The sequence below is a fragment of the Panthera onca genome, chromosome D1 (assembly GCF_046562875.1).
Source record: "Panthera onca isolate mPanOnc1 chromosome D1, mPanOnc1 haplotype 2, whole genome shotgun sequence".
Lineage (NCBI taxonomy): Eukaryota > Metazoa > Chordata > Mammalia > Carnivora > Felidae > Panthera > Panthera onca.
The window spans coordinates 12,096,617-12,118,740 of NC_138348.1; the positions used below are offsets into that span (position 1 = coordinate 12,096,617).

General features: G+C 39.3%; 1 protein-coding gene across 1 annotated transcript; it reads left to right on the plus strand.

Annotated features, from left to right (window-relative positions):
• Positions 1 to 19,104: 19,104 nt before the first annotated feature.
• On the plus strand, positions 19,105 to 20,046 carry LOC132662561 (olfactory receptor 5B2-like). Its single transcript, XM_060608019.3, has one exon. The coding sequence runs from the start codon at positions 19,108 to 19,110 to the stop codon at positions 20,044 to 20,046; it is 939 nt and encodes a 312-aa protein (XP_060464002.3). The 5' UTR covers positions 19,105 to 19,107.
• The last annotated feature ends 2,078 nt before the right edge of the window (positions 20,047 to 22,124 follow it).

Sequence of the window (22,124 nt, forward strand, 5' to 3'; positions counted from 1 at the left end):
GCTGCAGACATGCACCACCAGGAAGGCAATCCTGAAGAGAAGGAAATGCACTGGGTGGAAGACTCAAGCTCTGGGAAGAGGTGCATATGGTTCAGATTATACCCTAACACACACTATCTGGGAGACACTTTCCTAACCTAAGTTCTTTGAGCCTCATTCTTTTCATCTCTAAAACTGAAGATGTAATGCGAAGAGGCAATTGTGAGAGTTCATAAAATAATCATGAAAAACGGTTAAGTAGAGTTAGCTCTGATGTGATTCGTAGGATGAAATCCCGATCTCTATCTTGCCTTGGTAAAGGTGGGAAGCAATATTTAGTCTCTAGGTTACGGATTAGTTTTAACGTCTGATAGCCTCACTCTCTGATTTGTCTTTCCTCACATACTATGCCCACTCAGTTCTTCTGATCGCCCCGTGTGTCTCACTCTGCCTTTCCTCTGACCATATCATTGGCTGCACAAGCCATTCACTCAGTTTTTTCATTGAGATCCATATTTTACTTTGGGTTGGAACAGTTTTCTTATGTTCGGAACTCATTCTTACTCTCATTACTCAGGCCCTCTAAGCTTGGATGACAAAAATCCAGGGTTGAAATGTCATGTCCATGGGTTTTATTATGGCTTCCAGATCTGCCTTTGAGGTGAGCTCCATTCTGTAACTTTTCTTATTTAAATTGAGTACAGCCTATGCCACAGCTTTCACTCATTGGTAACTACTCTTCTCTACTGACTGAAGGGCTTCATGACTTCCCCTTTCACAACCCGGTTCCTAAGGACATTTGTGTTTGCTCACCTTTGACAAACATAAATTCTTTTTAGCATATACTGTGTTCTATAACCTCCACTAAGAGCATTCCGTGTGTGTGTGTGTGTGTGTGTGTGTGTATGTGTGTGTGCATTCTTTCTTCCTCCTCACAACTTTATATGGTAGGTAGTGTAATCTTTATGCTACAGCTTTATAAGGATAACTTATAAATTGACAACAATAATTTTAAAAGTTATAGCATCCCACAAGTTTACCCTATGATGTTATAAGATACAGAGTATTATCACCCACATTTTGTGGTTAAGGAATTGAGGGTTGGAGAGGTCATGTGACTTTACAGACGTCTACACGTACGTAGCAAGAAATAAACTCAAGATTCGTATCCAGATCAGACAGATTGTAAACCTGTGCCTTCAGCCACCAGACTTTCTGGCGTTTAAGTGAGCTAGTAGTAATATGGGGAAGATAAGAGGAAAAGAAGGTTGAAATAGAGTAAGGAGCTTTATAATTCATGCTGATCCTCTTGGAGTCTAAAGAAGTTTCATTTCACCCCATTATACTTACCTTTCCTTCCGTAACAGACCTACGGTTAGGAAGCAGAATGAAATTACTACCTAATCAATCAGAGCATAATCTAGCCTCTGTTTCTTATTGCTGTTGCTTTTATCCTCTTTAGGAAAACACTATGTTGCCTCCTAAGTATTACTAAACTGCCTATTTGTTGAATGATGATGTACATTTGGATATTTAAGACCAGCTCTACCTCACTGTTTCAGAAGAAACATTCACAGCATCCATTACTTTGCCAAAGTAAGTCACAGTACACACAGCCTCCCTACTGTTTTTGCATGAATTACACGTCTCACTAAAAATGTATAGAATATGTAGAACCTTACCTTGCTCCTTGACAAGAAGGGAAAGGCAGCCATAAATTGTGTCTCTGATACCAGAACCTCAACCAGAGTAGAATGAGTATATCCTACTGAAGAGGCTCTCTCCGGTACTGGTGAAAAGGCTTCAAGGTCTCTGAAGCACGGAGGAATGGAGGAAAAAAATCACTGACGTGGAGCTAGGAAGACAGTTCAGGTCCTACATCTCCTATGTATTCTTTATGATCCTTGGAAGAGTCATTTACCCCTGTCAAATTCAGTTTCCTGATTTGTGAAGTGGAAATAATAAAATTGCATCTCCCGCCCACCTTACAGAATTCTGTCTGTGAAGAACAAATGAGGGAAGGTCTATAAACCAACTTGGTAAGGGGATTCTCATATTAACCTGAATCAGTATAGTTCTTATTTCAGAGTGGGTTTTTTGGGCAGCTCCGAAGAAAATTCTTTTTGGAGGAAGATGGCATCTGTACCAGGAACAACTAACATTCGGATGAATAAACAGAGGAGCAGAAGGGTTCTGCACCCAGATGGGTCCTGTAAAATGATGTTAAATGGACTGATTTGGGGATTCCCAAGGCTAATGAGTGGGAACCAGGAGAAAGTTACAGGGACGCAGAGTTCTCAGGGGAGCCTGAGCCCTATGGGAATAGCCACAGTTCCCCTCCCTTATTTAGGAAAGAAGCAATTAAACTGTCAGCGGGGAGCTGAAGTGTCTGTTGAGTAAGGACACCTACCTATTTGGATTATTTGTCTTTTTTTTTTCCTTCTTCTAATTGAGGTATAATTTACATACAGTTATATCCACACTTTTCAATGTATTGTTCTAAGTGTTTGTACCAATGTAATTGGCCCTATAACCACCATCACATCAGGATATAGAACAGTTTATTACCCCCCCTAAATTTCCTACAACTCTTTGTAATTGACCCCTTTTTCCACCTCCTAGCAACCACTAATTTGTTTTCAGTCCCTATAGTTTTTGCTTGTAAGAATGTCATAAAAAAAGAATCATGCAGTAGGTTATCTCTTGAGTCATGCTTCTCTCCCTTAGCATAATGCATTTGAAATTTATGGAGTTGTACTTGTTCTGTAATTGGTTCCTTCTTATTACTAAGATGTATTCTATGTATTCAGATCGTTTATCCATTCTTCAGTTGAGGGAAACTTGGGTTGTTTCCAGTTTTAGCTAATACAAATAAAGATCCTATATACATTCACATACAGGATTTTATGTGGCCATGTGCTTTTATTTCACTTGCGTAGATTGTTAGAAGTGAGATTTCTAGGTCATGTGACAGTTTCCAACCTGTTTTCGACAATGGCGTACTACTTTGTATTCCCATCAGCAATGTATGAGAGTTCCAACTGCTTCACATCCTTGGTGGTATGCTATATTTAGAGGTGGGCTTTTTTTGGCATTAGTTATTCTAATAAGTTTGTAGTGTATCTCCTTATTGTTTTAGTTTGCATTTTTCTAACAACTAATGCTGTTGAGCATCTTTTTATGTGCTTATTTGCCATTCTAATTATCCTCTTTTGTGAAAAGTCTGTTAAAATCTTTTGCCCATTTTTGATACATGCACCCCGATGTTTATAGCAGCACAATCTATAATAGCCAAATTGTGGAAACAGCCGAAGTGTCCATCCACTGATGAATGGATAAAGAAGGTGTAGTACACACACACACACACACACACACACACACACACACACACACTGGAATACTACTCAGCCATCAAAAAGGATGGCGTCTTGCCATTTGCAATCACACGGATAGAGCTAGAGAGTACAGTGCTAAGCAAAATAAGGCAGCCAGAGAAAGACAAATACAAATACCATACGATTTAACTCATATGTGGAATTTAAGAAAAAATGAGCAAAGGGAAAAAAAAAAAAGAGAGAGAGAGAGAGAGGCAAACCAAGAGCCAGACTCTTGATTATAGAGAACAAACTGATGGCTACCAGAGGGGAGGTGGGTGGGAGGATGGGTCAAATAGGTCATGGGGATTTAGGAATGCACTTGTTGTGATGAACATTGGGTGTTGTACGAAAGTGTTGAATCACTACATTGTACACCTGAAACTAATATTACACTGTATGTTAACTTACTTGAATATAAAAATTTTTTAATAAAAATTTTGAAAAATTAAAAAGTACTTTTGATAAACGCTTTTGGAATACTTTCGGGCTTACAGAAAAAGTGCAAAGACAGGGTAAGTGTTCCCGTACACCCTTCGCCCAGTTTACCCCAGAGTTATCATCTTACAGTACCTTGGTACACGTGTAAGTACAAATCCAACATTCACACATTGCTATTAACTGAATCCCATACCTTATTCAGATTTCACTAGCTTTACCTTCTGATGTCCTGTTACAGTATCCTATCCATGATACCACATAAAGAAATAAAAAGGGCTATTGTTTGGGGCACCTGGGTGGCTCAGTCGGTTAAGCGTGACTTCAGCTCAGGTCGTGATCTCATGGTCTGTGAGTTGGAGTGACACATTGTGCTCTGACAGCTCAGAGCCTGGAGACTGCTTTGGACTCTGTGTCTCCCTCCCTCTCTGCCCCTTCCCTGCTTGCTCTTGCTCTCTCTCTCTCTCAAAAATAAACAAACATTAAACATTTTTTTAATGGTTATTGTTTTACCATTATGGTGAACCATTGGATACCATTGGAGATGGTGACCAATATTGGATCCAGTAGTAGAAATTGAAAACACATTATCAAGTTATTGAGGGAATCGCATTGGCAAGAAAGCCGTGAGCCGTGATTTTAACATTCTTTGGCTGAGCATTAAAACAACTCTAGAAATTTAAAATTGTGTGTGTGGAAATAAGCTGCAAAAGCTGAATATACCTCAAAGATCTCATAATCCCTAACACGCACTTAAAACTGCCTGATGTGGCCATCAGCGTCACATAAAAACATTACACAAAACAGCACTCAATATAAACCCACTTGTTCCTGGACATGGCCAGACACTAATATCCCATGTCCCTAGCGTTGAACAGTCCTTTCTTTTTTGAAATGTCCCAGAACTTTTCAGTTGAACCCTGCAACTAACTAAGACCCATCAAAAGTTCTTGAAAACCAATTAGAAAGTCTCTTCTAAAAATCCCATCTTAATAAAATGCTTGTCAATTTTATACCATCTCAGTGTTTCTTCTTTTTAATCTATAACATTTACTCTCCTTTACAACATCTTTAAACCCCTGCTAAAACACGAGTAATAGCAGATAGCTTCCCTTGCTAAGGCAAAGCAAAACAAAACAAAACAAAACCAGCCTCTGTTAATTTTGTCTCTGATTTCATTTTGTCTTTGATACACTTCAGAAATGATCTTAAGGAATAATGGATGAGGGGGAAAGCCCCACACATCTAACAGGACTAGGGGCCAGGAAAAACAATGGAAAATGGAGTTCTCCCAGAAAGAAAAACAGAATCTCATAAAGAAATATCTCCATGGTCAAGTTTGAGGGGCCTTCATAATGGTAACTCAGCAAGATTTCCAAAGTGACCCTTGTATCTCCATTCTTTACTTTCATAGAAGAGAATTTTTTTCCACTTCTCTTCATTCTGTTTGTATATCATACATTGAGTATGATGTGGGATAAGCTGTTTGTTTTTTGTCTGTTTGTTTATTTAGTTCATACGTTCCTGGACCACAAGGAACCATCTTTGGACTGAATGGAGGGCACCATTTAACCCCTTTGATTTGGATATTGAAACTTTAGGGGCACCTGGGTGGCTCAGTCGGTTGAGCATCCGGCTTCGGCTCAGGTCACGATCTCGCGGTCCGTGAGTTCGAGCCCCGCGTCGGGCTCTGTGCTGACTGCTCAGAGCCTGGAGCCTGTTTCACATGCTGTGTCTCCCTCTCTCTCTGACCCTCCCCCGTTCATGCTCTGTCTCTCTCTGTCTCAAAAATAAATAAACGGTAAAAAAAAAAAATTAAAAAAAAAGAAACTTTATAGGGATTAGTTGGAATTTAGGATGTCTCCCTAGCGACAGTAGATAACATGTTCCATGGGGGCGGAGGGAGTGAAATGGATATTTGATGATCGTAAACATTACAGTGGGAGAAACTTGTTCTTTCTGCGCCAAACCATTTTCTTTTTCCTCTTGAGCACATAACTGTACTAATTTCTCAACCCGCATGCAATTAGTTGAGGTCACGTCATTGTATTCTTGTCAATGAAAGTGAGCATAAGTCACATGTGTCAATTCCAAGTCTGGTCCGAGAAACCTCCCAGGTGACCGTCTGCTTATTCTCTCTTCCATCATCACCTGCTGGATAGAGGATCCAGGCCATAGGGGTGTGGAGCCATTAAATGGAAAGAGCTGGATTGCTGAATCACTGTATAAGATCCCATAGAACAACTAACTGAACAGAATACGAGCAAGAAAAATCTCTATGTTGAAGTCACTGTGAGTTCTGCAGTTTCCTTGTATAGCAGCGGCGTTATTTATACCAACCCATATAAAAAGATTCCCATAAGACAATCTGCAGGCTGTTTGGCGAGAAGAAGGGGGACATATGACAAGAAATACTGTCAAATGTCTACAATACAATTTAGTTCCACAAATATTTAACATTAATCCCCACTCAGCTTCTAAACATAACTACCGTGGCTAGGACAATTAACATTAGCATAAGTGTTGGAGAAAAAGAAAAAAGCCTGTTCCAACCAAATTTGCTGATCTAAGAAAACTTACTAAAATCCTCTGAGCTGCTCCTGAAGGTAAATAATGCCTATTTTGCTGGGTGAGAGAGCAGAGAGCACTTAGCACAGCGCATGACAGAGAATAGCTATTCAATAAATATGTTCTTTTTCTTCTCTTCCTCTTCCTGCTCCTTCTTCCTCTTCCTTCTCTGTATTGTCATCCTTCTTTATCTACCCAAACACGTATTAAGTATATAGTTAATATATAAACATATTTATCAGCTGCATCATTAACTATTAATAAATTGGAATATATCCAGTTATATATTTTTATAAATATTAATACTTGTTATGTATATTTAATATGTTATATATTATATAGATATACTTTTACATTTATAAGCATAGCTGTACTATTTAACTGTGAACTCTTTGAGGACAAAGGTGCTATCACATTTAGTTCTGTATTCTCAGAACCGGTCCGATGTCGGTGAAATAAAAGACAATTTTTCAGTTGTCACTGGAACAAAGGACGGTGGTGAGGAGCTGACGGGCCATCGACGTCCTGTGGCGGCTGGGCAGCAGTGTGTAAACCTCCACGTTGTACCCCGCCAGGACAGCCCACGTGCTTGGTCATCTGGCCACAGACTGTGGAAGTCTGTGGGTTTCCTGAAGGCCAGAATTCACCCTAAATCTTTCTTTTTGTGAGTCTGATATGGCTCATCACTTCTTCTGAGAAAGCAAGCAGTCAGTCATGGCCCCCTGTTGCTTTCATAAACCGACCAGTGAGCTGGTTCTTGCTTCTGTGCAGGCAAGGCTTCGATGTCTTTTTTTGTTCTGGTTACCTCGTTTTTCTGCCGGCTCAGAATTAGCACCTTTTTGAGTATGCTCTACTCTAGGGGGCGCCAGCACACCTTTTTCACCTGCGCTTCCCTCATCTCTGCAGTGTCATCTTCTTTTCATTTATATTTTTTACTTTATTTTTAAATTTTATTTATTTATTTATTTATTTATTTATTATTTTATTTAAATCCAAGGTAGTTAACGTATAGCGTAATAATGGTTTCAGGAGTAGAATTTAGTGATTCATCACTTACATGTAACACCTAGTGCTCATCTCAACAAGTGCCCTCCTTAAAGCCCATCACCCATTTAGCCCATTGCCCCAGCCAATATGCCTCCAGCAACCATCAGTTTGTTCTCTGTATTTGAGAGTCTCTTATGGTTTGCCTCCCTCTCTGTTTTTATCTTATTTTCCTTCTCTTCCCGTGTGTTCATCTGTTTTGTTTCTTAAATCCCACATATGAGTGAAGTCATATGATATTTGTCTTTTTATGATGGACTTATTTCACTCAGCATAATACACTCTAATCCATCCAAATTGTTATAAATGGCAAGATTTCATTCTTTTTGATGGCTGAGTAGTGTTCCATTGTACCTATATGCCACATCTTCTTTAGGCATTCATCAGTCGATGGACATTTGGGCTCTTTCCATACTTTGGCTATTGTTGATGGCGTTGCTATAAACATTGGGGGGTGCATGTGCCGCTTTGAAACAGCACACCTGTACCCTGTGGATTAATGCCTTGTAGTGCAATTGCTGGGTCATAGGGTAGCTCGATCTTTAAGTTTTGAGGAACCTCCATACTGTTTTCCAGAGTGGCTGCACCAGTTTGCATTCCCACCAACAGTGCAAAAGTATTCCTCTTTCTCCACATCCTCACCGACATCTGTTGTTTCCTGCGTTATTAATTTTAGCCATTCTAACAGGTGTGAGGTGGTAGCTCATTGTGGTTTTGATTTGTATTTCCCTGGTGATGAGTGATGCTGAGCATCTTTTCATGTGTCTGTTAGCCATTGGAATGTCTTCTTTTGCAAATGTCTGTTCCTGTCTTTTTCCTATTTCTTCACTGGATTACTTGATTTTTGGGTGTTGAGTTTGATAAGTTCTTTATAGATTTTGGATACTAATTGTTTATTTATTTTTTTTAGAAAGAGAGAGAAAGACAGACAGGAAGAGAGAGAGACTGAGAAAGAGCACGTGTGACAGGAGGGGCAGAGAGAGGGATATGAAGCGAGCTCCCCACTGACAGCAGAGAGCCTAATGCAGGACTTGAACTCCCAAACTGTGAGATCATGACCTGAGCTGAAGGCCCACACTTAGCCAGCTGAGCCACCCAGGCACCCCTGCAGTGTCATCTTCTACAGGACAGTCATCTTCACATAACTTACAGTCAACCTCCAGGCATCCCATAGACACAGACAAGACAAAACTGCCTCCAGTGTTAGTGTTTTAATGATGTAGGATCCACAATAACCCGGCTTAAGTTCCTTTTTTTTTTAAAGTAAATATTTATTTACTTTTGAAAGAGGGAGAGAGAGAAAGAGCGTGAGCAGAGGAGGGGCAGAGAGAGATGGAGACAGAGGATCTGAAGCAGGCTCTGTGCTGACAGCAGACAGCCTGATGCAGGGTTTGAATTCATGAACCATATGATCATGGCCTGAGCCAAAGTTTGATGCTTAACCTACTGACCCATCTAGGCGCCCCCATCCTCCCACCCTCCCTGCTAGTTTAACCTTCTTAGATCCTCCTGGCACAGTGTTCCCTGTCAGGGGCCACACAGTACTTTATTTCCTAGAATGATGTCTGCATCTCTTCAAAAGTATATTTTTGATTAAAGAGTAAATATTGTTAACATGAATGTAATAGCTTAACTGTAAGAGCTCACAGTGAACTTAGATATTTGGAAGACGTCATTTACAAATCAGTATTTTTTCTTTTTCAATAGTACTTTGGCTGTTCAGGGTCTCTTATGGTTTATATATACAATGGAATACTACTTGGCAACGAGAAAGGATGAATCATGCCATTTGCAGCAATGTGGATGGAACTGGAAGGTATTATGCTAAGTGAAGTAAGTCAGCCAGAGAAAGATATCAAATGTTTTCACTCATATGTGGATCTTGAGAAACTTAACAGAAGACCATGGGGGAAGGAAAGGGGGAAAAATAGTTTCAGAGAGGGAAGGAAGCAAACCATGAGACTCTTAAATACAGAGAAGAAACTGAGGGTTGATAGGGGGGTGGTGGAGGAGAAGGGAAAATGAATGATGGGCACTGAAGAGGGCACCTGTTGGGATGGGCACTGGATGTTGTATGTCAGTGATGAACCACGGGAATCTACCCCAAAAACCAAGAGCACGTTTTACACACTGTATGTTAGCCAATTCGGCAATAAATTACATTAAAATAAATAAATAAATAAATAAATAAATAAATAAATAAAATACATAAATAAATAAAAGTTACAAAACAGAAAAAAAATGAAAATCAATGAAACCGAAAGTAAAAAATAAATAAATGAAAATAAGTATTAAACAGATATGTCATCTGCAAATATCCTTTCCCATTCTGTAGGCTGCCTTTTAGTTTTGTTGATTGTTTCCTCCACTGTGCAGAAGCTTTTTATCTTGATGAGGTCCCAAGAGTTCACATTTGTTTTTGTGTCCTTGCCTCTGGCGATGTGTCTAATAAGGAGATGCTACAGCCAATGTCAAAGAGGTTGCTGCCTGTATTCTCCTCCAGGATTTTGATGGCTTCCTGTCTCACATTTAGGTCTTTCACCCATTTTGAATTTATTTTTGTGAATGGTGTAAGAAAGCGGTCTACTTTCATTCTTCTGCATGTTGCTGTCCAGTTTTCCCAACACCATTTGTTGAAGAGACTTTTTTTCCACTGGATATTCTTTCCTGCTTTGTTAAAGATGAGTTGACCATGTACTTGTGGGTCCATTTCTGGATTTTCTATCTGTTCCATTGATCAATGTGTCTGTTTATGTGCTAGTACCATCATGTCTTGATGACTACAGCTTTGCAGTATAACTTGAAGTCTGGAATTGTGATGCCTTCAGCTTTGCTTTTCTTTTTCCGGATTGCTTTGGCTATTCAGGGTCTTTCATGGTTCCATACAATTTTTAGAATTGTTTGTTCTAGATCTGTGAAATATGCTGGTGATATTTGATGGGGATTGCATTAAATGTGCAGATTTCTTTGAGTAATATAGACATTTTAACAATATTTCTTCTTCCAATCCATAAGCATGGAATGCTTTTCCATTTCTTTGTGTCTTCTTCAATTTCTTTCATAAGCTTTCTGTAGTTTTCAGTGTACAGATCTTTTACCTCTTTGGTTAGGTTTATTCCTCGGCATCTTATGGTTAATCACATTTGATTCATTCATATGTTCCATGTGCGTTATATAAACCTACATGCAACATAAACCTACATGAGAATGGGGGTGTACACAAGCCTGTGAATAAAAGTAACACAAGAGTTCCATTTACACACATGCATGTGGGAGGAGGAAATTTGTCAAAGAAGTATATATAGTGTGGCTAATGTTTGATGAAAAAAATAATCTAAAAAATCAATTGAGGTATCAGCATATAAATTTATGTCAAATCATATTATTTGTTGGCTTGAAAAATTGTTCTAAGAGTCCCAAATGCAGAAAAAAGTACTATAGTATTTTTTCAAATGAAGGTATGTATTTTTTAAGACATTACATTTTATGGAAAGCTACATAAGTATAGCATGTAAATGAATTGATATTTTCACCTTGACCGAGTCATTATGTAGAAACAGCATGTTCATATGATAATTTTCAAAAAGATAAATTGATCAGTGGAGAAGAACACTGAAGAGATAATACAGGTCTTGTTCCACTTATGTGTATATGACTACCAACTCCCCACATGTAATAAAAATAATGCACTAAGAATAACAAATCACACCTTCTCTGTCTGTAAATGCTTTGAAATGGTTATGGTCCCTCATTCATTTATACTTTAGTTGATCTGTACCATCTGGTATCACTCTCCCACTCATGGACTCCACATCATTAACACTGATTTTCTTGTTACTCCTTAACAACTCCACGCATGCTCCTACTTCAGGACCTTTGTGCTTGCTGTTTCCTTGCTTGGAAGATTCCCTTGCTTCCTTCAGGCCTCTCCTTAAATGTTACCTATCCCATGGGTATGACTCCCTTTATAAAATGGCCACTTGGCTCCTCATGGACCTCACCTCAGCCTGCTCTCTTCTTCATAGTTCTTATTAACACTAATTTTTATCTGTTTGCCTGTTCATCTATATCTGCTAACTAAACTGTAAACTCCCCAAGAGTTCTGGTTTCATCTGCTGTGTTCACAGCTCTATCCCCGGTACCTATTAATGTGTCTGGCTCAAGATATTTTTGTGAAATGGATGAACTAATTCTGTTGTGAGTACATTATGTCAATATGTTGGATCTTTGAGCCACTGATAATTATATCACATCACAAATAAATAATCATTCTAAGTATCATTTAGAACGCTTCAAGAGACATGGCTGCTTTCCTGCTGTGTGGAATATTTTTACCTATAATCTCACTCAGTGCTTGGACTCCCAATTTTGGATGAAAGGATGTTTTGGAACCCATTGCCATCCGAAACCGTCTCATATTTTTCCCTTAGGAATTGTCTTGTTAAGTGGCAGGTAACACAATAAAACAAATTCTATTTAGTAAACTGTAAAAACACCTAAAATAAGAAACTATTAAAATTTTAATATCTGATTTGATTTGGAAAATTACTTCACATATGCTGAATGTACAATTAACTCCAATGATTGTAAACATCTATTTTGAATGTAAACATAACCTGCATTCCATATCCCAGTGTGAAATGTAATTATTTGATTTTGGTTCTCCAGTTAGCTATAACAAAGTTACCCAAGGGTATTTGCATCTGTGTCTTCTCTTTCCATCTCTATGTAATCGGAAGCATTCAACATCTCAAGATTTATAAAACTGTGCTTGAATGCCTTAAGGTAATCATGCAGATAATAGTGGGATACTAATATACATTCCCGTCTGGCTCTGAGGGCTATGAAAACAGTAATGTGTCTCCTGCTGCAACCATTTTATTATTTTTTTTATTTTGAAATTTTTTTTGAATTCTAGAATATTCTAAATTTTCAAAAACTTAGACATATTCCTGTCAGTTCCTGTATACCCCATATATTCCTGCTTTAGTTTCACCTATTAATGTCTTGCTTTAGCCTGGTACTTTTTATCAAAACTAAGAGGCCAACTTGGGCATCACTGTTATCTAAACTTCAGATTTTACTTGGGTTTTACCATTTTTGTTTTTTCCAGTAACGTCCTTTTCTCTTCCAGGCTGTGATTCAGGATTGACATTGAATTGAGTTGTCATGGCTCCTTAGCTTCCTCTGGCCTGTGACAGCGTCTCAGTCTTCCCTCACCTCTCATGACTTGGACTGTTTTGAGGGGTACTAGTCAGATAATTTGTAGAGTGGCTTTCAATGTGCAGTTGTTTGGTTTTGGGTGTTTTGGGTCATGGTTAGGTAAGGAATATGGATTTTACGTCAAAATAGGGATTTCCCTTTCATCATGTTACGTCAGGGCTACGTGTTCACACCATGACTTGGCACACTGCCATTTATTACCTTCAATCACTTGGCCAAGAGAGTTTTGTCACATTGCCAGCGTGAAGCCACTTTCTCCCTTTTTTATATTCTATTTCTTGTAAGTCACGAAGACTACTTTAGACCCCAGCCAGTGGGGGGCTAAAGTTCACCTCCAGGAGTAGAGGGGAATATATAAATAAATTCTTTCAAACTCTTTGAAGGGAAAATCTGTCTCTCTTTTATAATTTATTACAATCATTTGTGTATGTCAGTATGGGATCACATCTTTATTGTATACTTTGGGTTATAATTCAATGTTATGTTATTTTTTTTTTTTTGCTCAAATTGTTCCCTGTTTGGTCACTAGGAGCTCTCCCATTTGTCTTCTTTCCTTTTGACATGCCCCCATCCTTTTAGTTTTGAATACCTCTTTGTGTTGGAGCATTACAAGATTCCTCTTGCATTGACCCTGATCCAGTCATAGAATCAGTTATTTCTCCAAAGAGCCCTGCTTCCATTTATTAGAGAATAATATTTAGAAAATAAGATCCAGGAGCTGGGTAGGCTCATTGCTACTGAGATATCTCTTCTAGGTAATCTTAGAAGACAAAACCAGGATATATATACACATACGAATTTAGGTTTATTTACATATCTATATCCATTTATACCTGTAAGAAGCTAAATATGTCTGACTCTAATTTGGTTCTTTCCGGTCTTTCCCACTTGCTATGCGTGATTTGTTTTTCTTTATTCCTAGTTCACTGACAATTTTCATCATGAATGGATGTTGGATTTTGTCAGCTGCTTTTTCTGCAGCAATTGATATGATCATGTTTAATTTTATTCATTGGCATATTGATACGGTTGATTACATCGATTGATTTTCAAATGTTGGCTCAGCCTTGCATACCTGAAGTAATCACCACTTAGTCATTGTGTATAATTCTTTTTATACACTGCTGGATTCAGCTTGGTAATATTTTGTTAAGGAATTTTGTATCTATGTTCATGAGAAATGTTTGTTTGTAGCGTTCCTTGCTGGTAATGAATTTATCTGGTGTTAGGATTAGGGTACTCTCCCTACCTCCGCTTATATTTTTTGTCATTTGCTGGTAAAATAACCTATTATAAGTTGTGTTTACATTTTGCTGAGTTGGCAAACCTGAGAACTGATCCAAATATGCTCCTCCTTCATGGCATTTATTTTTATTTTCACTCCCAGCCAAATGAGTTGGAATATTCCTCTGCTAGAATGAAGTTGATACAACACTGTTGAGTAAGTAGGCCAAGATAATAAGAGTAAGGAGAGACAAAGAAGCATGTCAGCTTTCCCCATTAGTTAACATATAACATCTGTAATTTAAGATTCTTGATGTTTGCCATGTTGTGTCAAGGGGTCTAGTCATGGTCCAGTTGGGAGTTAAAAGGTAAGACAATACAACTCAGGGGCTTGAACAAAAGTGGTAGTGGCTATCTGCTTTTCCTTGTTAGACTCCCTCCACGGTGACCATCCCGGCCTATCACATAGATATGGGTCGTATGTGGGGGAGAGAGATGATCTTGGATGTACACAATAGAAATCAACTCTGGTTCACTTAAGTATTAGAAAGATTTATTAGAAGAATAAAGGTGTGCTCACAAAACCAAGGGGAGTATTGGATAATTTAAGTCAAGAAAATCAGTGTTAAACATAGAAATCCAGAAGGCAGGAAACACAGGCAAGAGAAGACCCCTGGAACAGTCTCGTGAACATAGTTCCTCTCGTGCATCCATCCTTTCTGCCCTAGACACTACTCTCGATGGCTGCCATTATCACAACTGTTGAGCCCTTGCTAATGTCACATGCCACAACACCTACTGTAAATAAATTCTAACTATCCTAACTTCTTTCTGTACATTATTCATTGGATCCCTTTGGCTGAAATAAGTTCTTTTGCTACTGGCTGAGCTGTAAGCATGGTAAGTGCAATAACAATAACAGCTCTCAAATATACAGCTTCCGAGTACATTGGCAGTGCTCTTAGTGCTTGGCTTATCTTAACAAATTTAAACCTCACGGCAACTTGATAAATAGGTACTAGTGTTATTCTCATATTACTTATGAGGACACTGATGCTTAGGAACCTTACTTAACTTGCCCAAGTTCCAGGAAAATTCGGGCAGAACCAGGATTTGCACGCATACCACCCTTTGGAGTCTTCTCTAGAAAGTCTCGTGAACATAGTGCTGTATAGTTTCCCACCACGTTTCACATTGTGGGCAGTTACCAAAAAATAGGAAGGTTTTGGGTAAAGGGCATCCAGGAAAATATCATATCTCAGCTTCCAGTGGCCATGTTATAGTTTCTATGTAGAAAGAGATCTGGTATTTTTTTGTTGAGTCCCAGGCTATTCAACTTTGTCTGAAGTCAGTAGCCAAATTGAATATGCTACAGATGAATTCTTTGTTACCCTGCTTTGTCAGTTTAAGCAGCTATTTGAATTCCTCTATGTCTGACTTCTCAGTTTCCTAATTATTTACACACACTTCAATCCCACTGTGGTAGTGTCTTTGGAATGAACTCACAGTGACTCCTAAGGCCTGTAAGGGATAAATTATGTCTTTTAGAGACAACGGATACTTTCAGAAATGAATGGAGGCTCCCTCACAAAAAAGTAAGACTTTGCAATTATTTTTTATAGTGTTTGGTGACGGTTTACTATGTACCAGGCTTTGTTTTTAAAACATGTAAATATTAATTTATATGCTTCTCATAACAAGTGTACGAAGTAGGCACTATTATCTCCATTATTTTTTATATTTTTATTTTTGTTTTTTAAATACTTATTTACTTTTGAGAGAGAGAGAGTGTGTGTATGAGTGGGGGAGGGGCAGAGAGAGAGGGGGACAGAGGATCCAAAGTGGGTTCTGCGCTGACAGCAGTGAGCTGATACGTGGCTCCAACTCATCAACTGTGAGATCATGACCTGAGCCTAAGTTGGATGCTCAACCGACGGAGTCACCCAGGCGCCCCCATTGTCTCCATTTTATAAATGACGGAACTGAAGTGCAGAGGATTATATAACCTGTAATCCTCCTCACATGAATTTTAGGAAGTTGTGTGGCTCTGGGACAACACCAGCCCTGTAAGGCCCCACCCTGGTTTCCATGACCTCTCTCGTGAATCTGTCTGATTGCCATCAGGAAAGTTACTTCTGAATTCTCTTCTGAAGATGTTTACACTATCAAAAAGAAACAATCCCAAGTAATGTAAATACATATGCCTTAACAAAGTAGGCTGGGTCTCTAATTGCTTCTTATCCACATGAATTGAGTCAGAGGCTGTGTTTTCTCCCTTGGGTACCTATTCTCCTGAGAATTTCATGTATGTATAAATCCTTCTCGTTCTCCATCATTGACTTCTAACATCCCAACATTGCTCTATTGGCATCATTTTATTTTATTTTAAAAGCTTTTTTATTTATTTTGAGAGAGAGAGAGAGAGAGAGAGTACGTTCAGGGGAGGGACAGAGAGAGAAGGGGAGAGAGAATCCCAAGCTGGCTCCACACTCGCTGCTGAGCCCAATGTGGGGCTCGATCCTACAACGGTGAGATCATGACCTGAGCCAAAATCAAGAGTTGGCTGCTCAACCCACTGAGCTACCCAGGCATCCCAACACCATTTTAGAGGGAACCGTCTATGTGCAAAAGGCTCTTTGGTGCTCTTTTTATGAATCTGAATGTCAAAGATTGTCCAAGTAAACTAAGTGGCCTTACTTCTCGGTCATATCACTCTGAGCCTGCAACAATGAGCAAGGATAACCCCCAAGCTAAAATGTTGTCTACAGTGGGTATGATGATTCTTTCTTGGAGTTGCTCAGTACTTGGTAGAGTCTGTTCAGAGTCTTTTCCTATTTTTCCTCATGGCAGCCTCCCTGTGTGACAGGTTGGAGAATATTTTGTAATGCACCCCCCTCATAATTACCTGTTCTTTATATATCTCCCTGCCTCTAGAGAACTTCAATCTTTGTGACCAGACATTAAGAAAGGAGATCAACAAGATGCTTTCTTTCTTTTTGAGTGGCACTAGCAATGTGAAGATCATAAGTGAAGTTGTGTCACCTTCCTTGAAGGGCAAGGTAAATATTTAGCTCCATTCTTTGGTCTGCTTAGATTGTGGTATTAGAAGACTTGCTACGTAAAGTTACAAGGACAACACCTTCCCATGGATTTTTCAGAGTTTAACATCCCAGGTTTTAATATTCTCACACTTCCAGGCTGCTCATCTGGAGGCTAGATGTTACAACAACCTTCAGTGATTAGGAAAATGGCGATTTTTGCCAAATAGTAGCGGATGGTATTTTTCTCATCATTTAACATCCCTGCTTTTAGGAGAGCACTTAGACACTGGTGGACACTCAGTACGTGTTTGTTGAAGGGATAGGTGAAAAGATTAATAAATGAATACAAGGATGAATGAGTGAATCTCGGAATGAACTGTTTATTGAGGCAGTTAACTATGCACGTATGTGGTACCTAGTCCTGTGCTCTTAAAACACAGTCTCATGTGCAACTTTGCACAGGCTATTCAGAGACCCTTGATCGAAGGTTTTAGACTTTTGTGGGCAAGTAGTGGTAGTGCCTGGCTACTCATTATTGCTGACATTATTGTTGTTAGCATTAAAAAGACATGGCCTACAGGACACATTTGCTATCTAATTGAAAAGACAAAATTTCAGCATCCTTTAGTATCTACTTCTTGGATCTCATTGCCTTTCATCTCCTACATCTGCATCTCACCTCAGATTTCCTCTTCCTACCTTTCCCAGTGATCCACTGTGGGCCTGAGTTCTTAGCATGCATGAGCTAAATGATGGTGTGGCCTAGAGCAGGTACATGGGAGACAGTGACAAGCACATGAATTAGGGATATATTTTGAAGGTAGAGATAACCAGTTGTGCTCATGGTCTACATGTGGAGTGTGAGGGAAGAAGAGCCAGGGCTGAATAATTCTGGCATTAAGGGATTCTTTGTCGAAGACTTTATCAGGGTTGGCCAGATAGATAGCTTGGATTCTGAGCATTGTGGAGCCTGTTTTATGATGAAATTATCCAGTTGGCTGAAATAATTGGTACAACCTTCAGTAGATTCCTCTTGCAGAAGTCACGCCATGAAAGATGGCATCTCAACATTTGTACCTCTTATCATTCCTCATGGTCAGCCTCCAGTTTTTTGTTTTTAATATTTAAATTTTTTAATGTTTATTTATTTTGAGAGAGAGAGAGAGAGACAGAGCTTGAGAGGGGAAGGGCCAGAGAGAGAATGAGGCACAGAATCTGAAGCAGGCTCCAGGCTCCAAGCTGTCAGCACAGAGCCTGATGCGGGGCTCGAACTCACGAACCACGAGATCATGACCTGAGCTGAAGTCGGACGCTTAACAGACTGAGCCACCCAGGTACCCCTGTTTTTAATATTTAAAAAAAATGGTATGTTTGTTTAAATAGATTTGAATTTAAGATATGAGGTCACTCACCCACATGTTTCTTTAGTAGTGTGATTCCAATAGTTCTGTTATTTTTTCAACAATCTTATATACATATTGCTAATAATATTATTATTTATTTAATAATGGTAAAACTTATGATGTATTGCACACTAACTATTAGGCGGTATTTTGGGTAATTCAACCATGTCAACTTGTTCAATTGTCCAAACAGCCTTGTGAAGTACTGTTATTGTCACTCTTGTTTGAAACTGATGCACGGAAAGGCCATGACTTGCCCTGGGTTACCCGGCTGGCAAGTGGAAATGCCAGGATTTGAATACAAGACAGGTCACCCCAGAGACCACGTTCTTCACCAGCCCAATATGCTGCCTCTTGAAATACTTGCATTGTTTTCAAACTACCATTTTAAAAGAGTCTTGTAATATAGTACAAGTTGGAAACACCATGCCCACTTAACTTTTTCAGATGAAGAAAATGAAGCTCAGAAACATTGATGTTGCTTTTCCAAGGGGTAGAATGAGGGTCACAAAAGCCTTCAACCCACGTGAAAATAAGCAATGGCCATTTTGAAGATAACTGACTGGTTATTTGGAATATCTCAGTGGGGGTCAAGAGCTGATGAATATGTGTGTACCCTTACATATTGAAAGGTGGAGGTCAGAATATGCCAGTCTTGTGGTTGCTGGGAAGTCTGCACTGGTAATGGTATCATGGTCTGCTCATGTCATTTGGGTGACATGGGGGAGCTGTGAGCCATTTTCCATGCATAAGTATTTTATCCATCCTGCCTTCTTGTTTTCATAGGTGAACCACAATGTCAAAATAGTATCCATGGAGAACGGCACCAAGGTGAATGAGTTTAGACTCTTGGGACTGACCGACAACCCAGAACTGCAAATCTTTCTTTTCATAACATTTACTCTCATTTATCTCACCACTCTCATTGGAAATCTTGGGATGATCATGTTGATTCTGTTGGACTCCCGTCTCCACACTCCCATGTATATTTTTCTCAGTAACCTCTCTCTGGTAGACTGTGTTTACTCCTCAGCTGTTACTCCCAAGGTGATGGCTGGGTTTCTAACAGGGGATAAAATCATCTCCTATGGTGGATGTGCTGCTCAGATGTTCTTCTTTGTGGGTTTTGCTAGTGTAGACTGTTTCCTGCTAGCTGTCATGGCTTATGATCGGCATGCAGCGGTATGTAAGCCCTTACATTATACCACCACTGTGACCACCAGCTTGTGTGCTCAAATGGCAGTAGGCTGCTATGTCTGGGGTTTTATTGAATCTGCCATCCACACTGGATTCACCTTCAGCCTCTCCTTCTGCCATTCCAATGTGGTCCATCACTTTTTCTGTGATATCCCTCCAATCCTGGCGCTTTCTTGCTCTGATATCTACATAAATAAGATTGTGCTCTTTATCTTAGCAGCTTTCAATGTCTGTTTTGCCCTGATAGTAATCTTGACCTCCTATCTGTTAATATTCATTGCCATCCTGAGGATGTGCTCAGCCGAGGGACGGAAGAAAGCCTTCTCCACCTGTGCCTCACACCTCACTGCAGTCACCCTCTTCTATGGAGCTGTCACGTTCATGTACTTACAACCCAGTTCTAGTCATTCTATGGACAATGACCAAATGGCATCTGTGTTCTATACAATAATAGTCCCCATGTTGAACCCTATTGTCTACAGTCTAAGGAATAAAGAGGTAAATAATGCTTTCAGGAAAGTCACTAAGAAAATGAAGATTCTGTTCAACCCATAGACTAATTAGAAAGATTATAAAAATTGAATAGTTAATCAGTTATCTATTGTTGTGTAGCAAAATATTATAATGCCTAGTGGCTTAAAACAACAGTTTATTATTATGTCTCATAATGCTGGAGTTGGTGAGGCAGTTCTTTGCTGCTTTCACACAGGCTCATTTGTGAAGTTACAGGTCTTCTGGATGGTCAGCTGAGCTGAAATGTTCAAAGATGACCTTACTCAAACGTTTCTAACTGTTGATTCTGGTTACTTTCTTCTCCTCACGCTCTTTCAGGATGTGAAAGCAGGATGGACCAGCTTTCTTACATAATATTTTCAGTGTAAAAATAAAGCTGAGTGACTTCTTAAAGTTCAGACTCCTAATTCACTCATTTTCTCTACCACATTATCCTAATCAATGATGTCAAGGTTGGCCCCAATGCAAGCATGAAGAAAGACTCCACCTCTTGAAGAAAACAGCTGCAAAGAATTTGTGCCCAGAGTTAATCTACCACAACTAGAAATTAGGTTAAACTGTTACATCAAAATTTAGTGGCTTAAATACAATAGGAATTTATTCTCAAATAGTAATTTATTTGGAAGCTAATGTAGCAGGTTGAAAATGAATCATCTGGACATGTTGCGTCTGGCTCATCTGGGGCCAAGTTCAGTCCACATAACCCTACTGTCTTCTAGAGTGTTCAAAGTCTGCCCTCATCACAACTATTTTATCTGCAGGAAAGGGGGAAGATATAAGTTGAAGGAAAAATAATTTATTTTCAAGAAAGTGATATAGTAGGTGCCTGCATTATTTCTGAGTACATTCCATTTGCAACGATTCAGTCATGAGGCCACAAAAACGACCAGCGAAGCCAACTTCAAAATTTAATCTCTAGCTGAAACTTAATGTGCTTAGCTGAAATCCCAATACTCTGGAAGAAGAAAAATGTTTTTTGAGGAAAACCAACATTCCACCATGCACCTGTACCTGAATCTGAATGGCTAGTTTTATCTTCTTTAAGAGTCCCTTTCTTTTTTAAAAAATATATTTTTTTAACGTTTTATTTATTTTTGAGACAGAGAGAGACAGAGCATGAATGGGGGAGGGTCAGAGAGAGAGGGAGACACAGAATCTGAAACAGGCTCCAGGCTCTAAGCTGTTAGCACAGAGCCTGACGCGGGGCTTGAACTCGCAGACTATGAGATCATGACCTGAGACAAAGTCAGATGCTCAACCGACTGAGCCACCCAGGCGCTCCCTTAAGAGTCCCTTTCTTGACCATACCATCTAAAATAGTTTTTTATCTATTATCTGCTCTCGTCCTCTCCATAGATTTAAATAAATCTCTGACTGTTAAAAACTGAGAACAAACTGAGGGTTGATGGGGGGTGGGAGGGAGGGGAGGGTGGGTGATGGGTATTGAGGAGGGCACCTTTTGGGATGAGCACTGGGTGTTGTATGGAAACCAATTTGACAGTAAATTTCATATATTAAAAAAATAAAAATAAAAATAAATCTCTGAAATTATATTCTATTTGTTTAATTGCCTCTTTTGTTTCCTCCAAATCATACATTGTATCATATTCTTCCAAATTGGCCAGATTGTTTGTATTATGTTTGAAATAATGAGATGGCATGATATGATGATGTGTTGGATGTGGAGGGTGAGAAAAATGGTAGCCTAGCTGCCTAAGCAACTAGAAAGATAGGATGACTACTATGTAAGGTATGGAAAGTGTGATAGCAGGAGGTTTGGATGAGAAGAGAGCATGAATTTCACTTGGGGCATAGAAAGCTTGAGATGCCTCTCAGATGTCACCAGAAAGGCTTAGCACTGGAACGGAGATATAAATTTGAGTTTTTATCATGTGGATGGCATTTAGGCAGTAAGAATGAGAACATAGGTAAGAGAATGTAGGTTGAGAGAAACAAAGTGTTTCAAGGACCGACACCTGGAACTTTCTCAATGAAAGGCCAAAGAGATGAGGAGCCAACAAAGGTGAGTGGTGTCCTGGAAACTAAGTGATGAGAAATGCATCAGTAGGGAACAGACGTGTCAAATCTGCTGGTAGATTAAACAATGTCAAGACTTAGAA